This window comes from Rhincodon typus, chromosome 5 (assembly GCF_021869965.1).
Source record: "Rhincodon typus isolate 14 chromosome 5, sRhiTyp1.1, whole genome shotgun sequence".
Taxonomy (NCBI): Eukaryota; Metazoa; Chordata; class Chondrichthyes; order Orectolobiformes; family Rhincodontidae; genus Rhincodon; species Rhincodon typus.
In genome coordinates, this window is record NC_063336.1 from 35,171,646 (window position 1) to 35,181,601 (window position 9,956).

The 9,956-nt window shown below is 41.7% G+C and overlaps 1 protein-coding gene across 1 annotated transcript in view; it reads right to left on the reverse strand.

Annotated features, from left to right (window-relative positions):
• Positions 1 to 701: 701 nt before the first annotated feature.
• Positions 702 to 9,956, reverse strand: part of LOC109934164 (gamma-aminobutyric acid receptor subunit rho-2-like) — a 54,005-nt gene continuing 44,750 nt past the window's right edge. The window contains exon 9 of the mRNA XM_048597149.1: positions 702 to 1,001. Within this exon, the coding sequence (XP_048453106.1) occupies positions 702 to 1,001 (300 nt within the window). The remainder of the gene's footprint in view (positions 1,002 to 9,956) is intronic.

A 9,956-nucleotide genomic window follows, 5' to 3' on the forward strand; every position in this document is an offset into this window, starting at 1 on the left:
GACTATAGAAACAGAAAATTCTCTTCTGCTACGACATTCAATGCCTGTACTCAAGCAGAATTTTGGATAAATTAATTAAGCAGTAATGGGCTGGTACAATAAATGGTGTTGGGAAACAAAATCACTTTTGCAGTTCACGTGTTCACTAACAATAGCAAGCATTGGAGTTATAGCCTGGCTGCAAACTAAAGATCCCTCTTTACCCCCAAAATAATTCTCGGTCACAGTGTCTAAAGAATATCCCTGCACCAGTGTGACTTTTTTCCCGTAGCAACCATTTGGTGGTCATCCAATTATATTAAATTACGAATAGTTTTGTGCTGCCTGAGCCTTCGAGGAACTAGATTATCCAAGGTCATTTCACATAGGATGACTGCAACCAAGAACACAGCGGAAACTTTCATGATGTCAACCTGGGCTGAAGTTGATGCCAGGTTCCAGAAGTGAAATGTCAATGTCTAATCCAGTTCCATGCAGAATTCAATGTAATCGGCTTTTACTTTACAGAAAAAATATACATATTCAGGCTACTGCAGATGTAAGGTCAATATCAAGGCAACTTTTACACAAATAAATTATGAGCCAAAATTAACCTTACAAAATGCAGTAACATTGTACACGGTGCATTCGTTGTTTGTGTACATATGCTGCATCCTACTAGTTTTGGTTTTAAAAAGAAACAGCCTTGTTCAAATTAACATCTATAAATATACAGCCCAATATACTAAGTTAAATAATATATAAGATGCTGGAAATATCATTCTACAGTATTTATCTATTGCGTGGGTATTCTGAATGATCCGCATGCCAACAAACTCCCTAAGGCGACGTTTTTTCTGTAAATTGGAATCTCCACCGATGGATAGGCGAACCTGCTTGACCCTGTCATCAGTACTGATTGAAGTTCTGGTATATCCTGCCAGACTGTTGGCATCTGCTTCACTAAAGGTACCATCAAACATTAAGTCCTTAGTGCTGGTAATCCCACATATGCAAGGAAACTAGGAAAACAGACAAGAAAATTATTTCAAATTTGAGAAGAGATCCTGGAATTATGTGCATGAACTAAACAGTTTGGTACTAATACACAACATATATAAATGCATTATTGTGTTTGCAAAACATTTTTGATGATTTTTAAAAGTCATTGTTGTGTTGCAAGATTACAATCCCAGGAAATTGAACACTTTTTACCACTTTGGCCCTCGAGTATTCACAACAAGTAGTTCCACCTGGAATTTTATTTTCTTTCGTGGAATGTTAGCACCAGTGGCAAGGGCAGCTTTTGTTTCCCATCCCTAAACACCTTTGGGAAGGTGGTAGTCAGCTTTTTTTCTTAAACCAAGCAAACAGGCATTGTGCCAGAGGACTGGAAAGCTACAAATTTAAATCAGACTTCTGAGAAACCAACTCCCATTCATCCATTATTCACTGACTTGCATTAAAACAAGTTTTAAATTTTCATCCTTCTTTTCAAATCTCTCCATGACTTTTCCTTGCCACTCTCTAACTCTGTCGCCTCCTCCAGTCCCTCAAACCTTCAAGATCTCTTCACTCTTCCAACGTTGGCCTCTTTTGGATCCATAACTTTAATAACTTGACCATTACTGTCTGTGCCTTCAATGACTAGATGCTAAGCTCTGGAATTCCTCCTTTAATTCCTCTTCCTCATCTACAGCAACTCTTAAAAATTAGCTCTTTGTTCAAGCTTTTGGTCAGAAGTTTTGAAAGTCTTGAACGCACGTTTTGAACTACAAGTGAGTGTGACTTACGAATAGCATGTGCTCATTACTAGGGTTTAAGGTGAAAATAAGAGTTCATTGATCAATATTACACCACATTAACATACCTTGCAGAATCCTGTGAAATTGCATGACTAAATAATGATCTAATTAAAGACAGGGGTGTCAGTGATCCCATGGTGAGAGCACATCTCTAAGAGAGGAGAAACTTACTCTCAGGGAAGCAAATAAGGGAAGGATGCAAACACTGTGGGAGGAGATCATGTAAAGTAAAAGAAGACAAGTCCAATGTGGGAAAAGCAACGTTCTAACTGCAAGAAGCTGAAATATTTTACATCAGTTTGACAGAAGGAAGCACTTCAAGCTGGTACAGATAGCCACTGGAGAGATATCCAATAAAAATTCTGGTGAATCACGCTACGCCATACAACAGGTAGTTCAGTTAGATTGATTGATGATAAATGGTTTGTGACTGCAGAAGGAAAGGTCAGCAAAGTTGCACATAGATAATGGTGCAGCATCATGTTGTACACAGACCTGTGCAAAGTCCTTAACATGGCAATCCAAAAACAAGGCTCTTGAAACTAAGGTTATATGATGGCGCCATACTCCTGCTGAGAGGAAAATTTACTCTTTGAGCCCAATGCAATGAGAATGATGATGTTAAAATTCCAGATCATTGATGCAAGCAAAGGCCACTCAACTCAGCCAGAGCAAGTCCAAAGCTTGGACTGACTGATCACCTTCAGTGTGCAAAAAGAAATTTGTAACATGCCACAACACGTTGAAGTACTGATTATTGAACAGATCTGTGAGGAGTACATCAATGTGTTTACAGGTTTAAGATGTCTTCCTGGAAAGTATCATTTCAAAATAGATCAGTTAAGCATCTACCAAGGAAAGATGCAGCTGCCCTTAAAAACCTTAAACAACAGATGTAAGTGCTGGGAAAGAAAGGACATTTCAAGAAAGTAACAGCTTCTACAGAATGGATTAGCAGCACAGTAGCAGTGAACACAACCCAAAAAAAATTGACAGTATGCATCAAACTAAAGAATCTAAATAACAGCTGAAGACATCTCATTATCCCTTGGTAACCATCACAGGAATTTTGCCACAACTGAAGGGCAAAACCTTTATTATCCTAGATGTGAAGGGTGGTTATAGGTAACAGAATCTGGATGAAAGCAGCAGCTTTCTAATTCTATTTTGGATGCCCTTGGGGGATACAGATGGTTGTCCATGCCATCTGACATTTCTGCAGTAGCAGAGGACTATTAATGCCGGCAGCATGAGATTATAAATGAGTTAGTGGAAGCTATAGTGGATGATTTGCTATTTGATTGATGCAGAGAAACAATGGAAGAAGCTATTGCTGACCATGATCAAAATATAACCAGACAAAGTAACTCACCAGCTGAACCTGAAACTGCACAGATGTACAGAAGGATCTTGGGGTTCAAGTCCATAGCTCCCTAATAGTGGCCATGCAAGTAGATAGGGTAGTAAAGAAGACATATGGTATACTTGACTGGGGAATTGAGTACAAGAGTCAGGATGTCACGTTGCAGTTTTATAAGACTTTGGTTACGATATTGCATTCAATTCTGGTTGCCGCATTATGGGAATGATGTATAGGCTTTGGAGAAGGCGCAGAAGAGGTTTACCAGGATGCTGCCTGGATTAGAGGGTATGAGCTATAAGAAGAGGCTGGAAACACTTGGGTTGTTTTCTCTTGTTTGGCAGATGCTGAGGGGAGACTTGATAGAAGTCTATAAAATTACGAGATGCATAGATAGGGTAAGGTCAGAATCGTTTTCCCAGAGTTGAAATGTCTAATGCTAGGGAGATGCACTTAAGGTTAGAGGGGAAGAGTTCAAAGGAGATGTGAGGGGCAGGTTTTTTACACAGACAGTGGTAGGAGTCTGGAACATACTGCCAGGAGTGGTGGTGGAGCAGATACGATAAGGGCATTTTAAGGACTTTTAGATAAGCATATGAATATACAAGGAATGGAGGGATATGGATCAAGGGCTGACAGAAGAGATTAGCTTCATTTGGCATCATGTTCGGCACAACATCGTGGGCTGAAGGGTCCGTTCCTGTGCTGTACTATTCCACATTGAAGACAGAGAGATAGGATGTGGAGCAAACCTAATGCATAAGGAAACCAAATGCCTAATTCAAATGGAACAATGCGACATTCAGATTGGCCATTGTCTTTTTTTATGAACGTTTTTATTAACATCTACGTGAAAGAAACAAACTGATGTTAAGCCAGACCTGAAGGCACTTTCTAACATTATCCTCGAGCAATTACTATTTGCTCCAAAGCTTCTGCCAACCATATTATTGCAGTTACAGCTATATAATCTGGACATGAGATACAGGCAAGAAAAACAGTTGCACATAGCTGACATGCTGTCAAGATAATGCATGCAGTTACTTTGTATTAAGCTAGCTAGTAATATAAAAGAAGACTGCAAGATTTCTTTAGATGTATAAAAGGTAAAAGAGAGGCAAGAGTGGACATTGCACCACTGGAAAATAGCTGGAGAAGTAATAATGGGGAACAAAGAAATGGGAGAGGAACTGAATAGATGCTTTGCATCAGTTTTTGCTGTGGAAGATACCAGCAGTATTCCAGCACATCAAGAGAGTCAGGGGGCAGAGCTGAGTGTAGTGGCCATCACTAAGGAGAAGGTGCTGGGGAAACTGAAAGGTCTAAAAGTGGAAAAATCACCCAGACTAGATGAACTACAGCCCATGGTTCTGAAGGAGATAGCTGAGGAGATTGAGAGGCATTGGTGATGATCTTTCATGAATCACTGGAGTCAGAGAGGGTCCCAGAGGACTGCAAAATGGCTAATGTAACACCCCTTTTTTAAGAAGGGAGGGTGGCAGAAGACAGGAAACTATAGGCAAGTTAGCCTGACGTCCATCATTGATAAGGTTTTAGAGTCCATTATTAAGAATGAGATTGCAGGATACTTGGAAGCACAAAGTGAAATAGGGCTGAGTCAGCATGGCTTCATCAAAGGAAGGTCATGCCTGAGAAACCTGTTAGAATTCTTTAAGGAGATAATGAGCAAGTTATACAAAAGAGAGCCAGTGACATGATCTATTTGGATTTCCAGAAGGCCTTTGACAAGGTGCTGCACAGGAGGCTGCTAAATAAGATAAGAGCCCATGGTGTTAGGGGCAAGGTACTGGTATGGACAGACAATTGGCTAACTGGCAGACTACAAGAGCAGAGGTACACTGCTGAGCAAAAATCAAAGAACTGCGGATGCTGGAAATCAGAAACAAGAACAGAAATTGCTGAAAAACTGAAGAGGTCTGGCAGAATCTGTGGAGAGAAAACAGGTTAACGTTTCAAGTCCAGTGATTCTTCATCAGAAGTGAGGGAGGACGTGCTGTCACTGGAGGGGATCCAGAGGAGTTTTACAAGAATGATCCCGGGGATGAAGAGCTTGTCAATTGAGGAGCGGTTGAGGACTCTGTGTCTGTGTTTGAAGGAGTTTAGAAGGATGAGAGAGATCTTATTGAAACTTAAAGAATACTAAGTGGCCTGGACAGTGTGGAAGATAGGTTAATTGTTGAGTTGTTTCCATTTGTAGGAGAGACTAGGTGGTTAAGCTGTGGAACTCATTGCTGCAGACGGCTGTGAAGGCCAAATTATTGAGTCTATTTAAGACAGCGACAGAAATGTTCTCGTTTAGTAGGTGGATCAAGGATTATGGGGTCAAGGCAGGAGAATGGGTTTGAGAAACCTATCAATCTATCAACCATGATCGAATGGTGGAATAGACTCAATGGGCCGAATGAACTAATTCTGCTCCTACATCTTATAGATTTCTATTCTGGGATAGAAATGCAATATGGGGGCTTTTGTAGCACAGTGGTAGTGTCCCTACCTCAAAGCCAGCAGGCCTGGGTTCAAGTCTCACCTCTCCTAGAGGTGTGCCCTAGCAATGCTCCTTCTGGATTGCCACCGTCATGTGATTTCTACCATGAAGTCCTCACTGCAGAGATCCATCCTACAGCCAGATTAGGAAAGACACCCCACATTTCCAGTCAGACTGTTGTCCTGTGGGCTTCCTCATCTGTCTGTTCCTTAAATGAGCTGATTGACAGGCAATCAGTGGGTTACCTTGCCAGATGGAGTGGCATGTTGGTTGTGATCTAACACGCTTGTTCCCACACTTTGAAAACACATGGGAAAATTCTGCCACAGTAACTGCACAAATACATATCGTAATGTATTGTTTGAACCACATTATACATTATGGTGTGCATTCCTTCCAGATCATGTCCTGTGAAAGCTCTCTTGCAGTGAATATGTATAATCAGTATTACAATATTCTTCATTTTCATGCAAAATAAATCTACAATTATAAATGCAGCATTTTTATCCATACTAATGTATAATGTTCATTTTCAAAAGTAAATTGAATGTGCTGTACTATTCTGCGTTCTATGTTCTTTGTTCTGGGGTCTAAAGACAACAAAAGTCAAATACATAGGTCATGTACTAACAAGGGAATGTCTTTGCCTGGGTACTGAAAAGGTGAGAGCTCTAAATGCGATCCAGCAACAACAGATGTAAATGTAATGCAGCAACCTGTTGGACTCATCAAATCTTTAACAAAGTTCAATAAATTGGAGTGGGGGGAGTGGGGTGAGGTTGGGGGCAGAGATATGATTCAAGGCTGAAGCTTTGCCTAACCCATCTAGTACTCTTGGAGCAGCCTTGCTGTGAAATACCTCAGGATGGAGGATTGACTCTCCAGAGGAGGTCCTCCGGCTGTTCTCTGTGAGTATAGAGGGCCCCTAATCCTATTAATTTACTGCTGACCTCACAGCAAGAGGCAGACTGCAGTTTTCCCTGCTTGCCTCTTGACACAGCAGGGACTCTGCATGGTGCTGGGAAAGGTGTAGCATGAGTGGGGAATGGCACTTGAATCAGGCTTATGCCAGTCCATTGACTGTCCACTTCTGTGCAGCATGTTACCAAATCCTGTGGCAACACCACCTTGGGAACATCACTTGGAAGCTGGACAGTGTTGAGTTTTTCCACTGCTTTCCCCCACATCGTGTTCAAATCAATCTCCAAAAAGCCAGGAAAATCCAGCCCTCTGCGTGGAATTGACAAATTTTGACAAATTACAGCAGCTTTTGTGCTGTGATTTTCTGTTTGCGTACCCACTCGAACCTAAGTTTGAGCATTCACAAAGGTATCATTTCAGCAAGTGCTTAGAGAAAGAGTAGAACATTCCAGGGAACAGATACACCCGAGAAACCTGAGAGGGCTGAGCTTTATTTCTGTTTCTAAACTTTTTGAAATGCAACCAGAAAAAATCCTTTCCTCATCATGTTCAGACACTTCGATAAGCTTGAATATCTTAAAACTGAAGTTACAGTACAGTGTTTACAATGAATGAGTTAGTGAGTGTGAAATAACATGAATTGGAAATGTTGGACTGGTGTCTCCTCTTTCGTTAGTGGTATCCAATGTAGCAATTTTCATGGTGTGTTGTTTTTCTCAAAGTTGATCATTAGTTTTCATTTGTTACATTAACTTTCATCTGTTGCTTTGACTGGAAATGTGAGGACACAGTTGTTTAAATAGTTGGTGCACCCACACCCTTTGGGGTGAAACGGAGAGTATAATCTTGCTCCTCGCACATGCCAAGAGCAGGCTGGCTGGGATTGTGGGCATATGATCATGTCCAATGGTGGCAGCACCTTGCTCATCTGCATCCGCTTGTATTTTACCAGCAATGGGAGAGGTATCCAAGCTGTTTCTTTGGCCAATTGGGGAATTACTGACCACTAAAGGGCCTCCTCTTCTTTATCAGTGGCAGAAGGTCCAGACGCCATGTGACAAGACTGAGGAGTATCCACCTGCTTGGCACCCTGCTTCCAATGGAGGCCACTCCACAATGGTAATTACTCAGATAAAGAAGAAAAAGACTGCAATGCTGGAGATCTGAAATATAAGCAGAAAGTCCTGGAGAACCTCAGCAGGCCTGGCAGCATCCATGGGGAGAGAGGAACTGAGTTAATGTTTCAAGTTCAATGACTCTTCTTCGGACTTCTTCCTCTGGTTCTGAAGAAGCCATGTCAGACTCAGAATGTGAACTCTGTTTCTCTCTCCACAGACGACGCCAGACTGCTGAGTTTCTCCAGGACTTCTTGTTTTTATTTATGGTTATTTATTATTCATATTTCCCTATACCCAGCATACCACCCCCGCCCCCTCGTTCACCTTAACTGAGACCCACCAGTCTGGTCCAGCAAAACCCCAGACTTAAACTCAGTATTGAACCTGAAGATTTCCTTTCTGTGAAGGCAGCCTGCAGTTCCAGCAGTGGCCACTGCTCCTGGTGGCAGTGTAGAGCTGCTAACAAATTGATTGGTTGGAGGCAACACAAGATCACAGTGAAAACATCCCAAACTGCAGGTACACAGCAACAGGAGTGGGCAGGAGGGGAAGCTCATCCTCAGAGTGACGTGCACAATTTGTTTAGCATTTAAAGAGGGGCAGGTGCAGAATGACAGGCAAATCCTCCACCAGAATGAAGTTGAAGCTTTTTGACTTGCATACATCAGATACAAGAAACAGACTTGAAAAAGGGAGACCACTTTATACAGAATAAAAAGAGGATAGTGGTTGGTCAGGCCATTATCGCCATGGTGTTAATTCTCAGACCAGGCAGGTCGATTCTGATTGGTCTGGGTGTTGCCATGGGGCTGCAGCAGAGCTTGGCTATCCACATTATCTTATTTCTTAAAATAAGGTGCAATGGAAAACTGAATATTTATGTATGTGGTTTCTAGAACAGCAAATGCATCACACTGGTTGGTGATCTTAAATTGGTTTTCACTGTAAATCTTAGCACACTCCAGATTATTTAGTAAACGACAGAATTTATTGACAGAATGACAACGATGGAATCACATTTAATGGAGGATCTACTTTTCTGAGGCTTTTAAACATGAGCTGGTCGATCACGAGTGGCATGCTGCCAGCTGTGACTGGTCAATGGAACGTGGTTTTTAATATGATCCATCAGTCATTGGGACGTACGGCCTACATCACACTGGCACTGAAGCTCTGATATCACATTACTCATTTGTGTGGTAGATCACACGTCTTTTTGGCTTGATGGCAGCATCCTATTGGTGGAGAAACCCACTTACGGATTTGCTGCACAGTACTAACATGAGACAGCAAGCTTCACCTGTTGTTCACATTTCTGAGAATCCTTTCCCCTTCCAGGTTAATCTGAGGTAGACTTTGCACCGTTCAGGCCTAAAAGTAGTGAACATAGGTCCTTTCATGAGTTTTCACATTATAAAACAAGTGATGATTTGATCAGGGTATCTGATAGGGCATATCCCAAAACTATCTTAGAGTCAAGCTTACATGGTGAGCAGATGGACAAGGTGAGGTTGCCAATAAGATTGATCTTGTTGTATTTGGGATTGTAGGAATGAATAGGTATGTTGACCAGTGAAACGTAGAAACACAAAAACTAGAAACTGGGAGCAGGAGTAGGCCATTCAGCCCTATGAAACTGCTCCGCCATTAAATATGATCACGGCTGATCATCCAACTCAGTACTCTGTTCATGCTTTCTCTCCATATCCTAGCCCCTCAGCACTAAGAACTATATCTAACTCCCTTTGAAAAAAGTGTAGGCTTTTTGTAGATAGTAGTTAAAAATTCATTTTCTGACTTTTCACCTAATATATTGAGGAAGGGGAGCTCATTTGATTGCTCAATTTCAGAGGTAAGTTGGAGTGCAGGCTGACATTTATTGAGCAGTGTAAAGAAATTCTGAAAGGAGCATGTAGCATGGACAACACGTTTATCAAGGTTGCCTTCAATCTGCATTGGAAAAGGTAAAGTCACCATAAATTTACTAGGCTGTTCTCTTATCAGAGAGAGAGAGAGTGAGAGAGACTGGTGATGTTTTAACCTGAGTGTGACCATACCTCAGGTGAGGGGAGAATCCTTCATGGTAACCTCAGCTGGTGTGGGAATTGAACCCATGCTGTTGGTGTCACTGTGCATCACAAACCAGCCCACCGAGCTAAAAATTCAGTTTGATCTGCATATAGACAGCATAAACCAATCAAGCTGTTTCTGAACAAAAACAAAGTTGCTGGAAAAGCTCAGCAGGTCTGGCAGCATCTGTGGAGGAG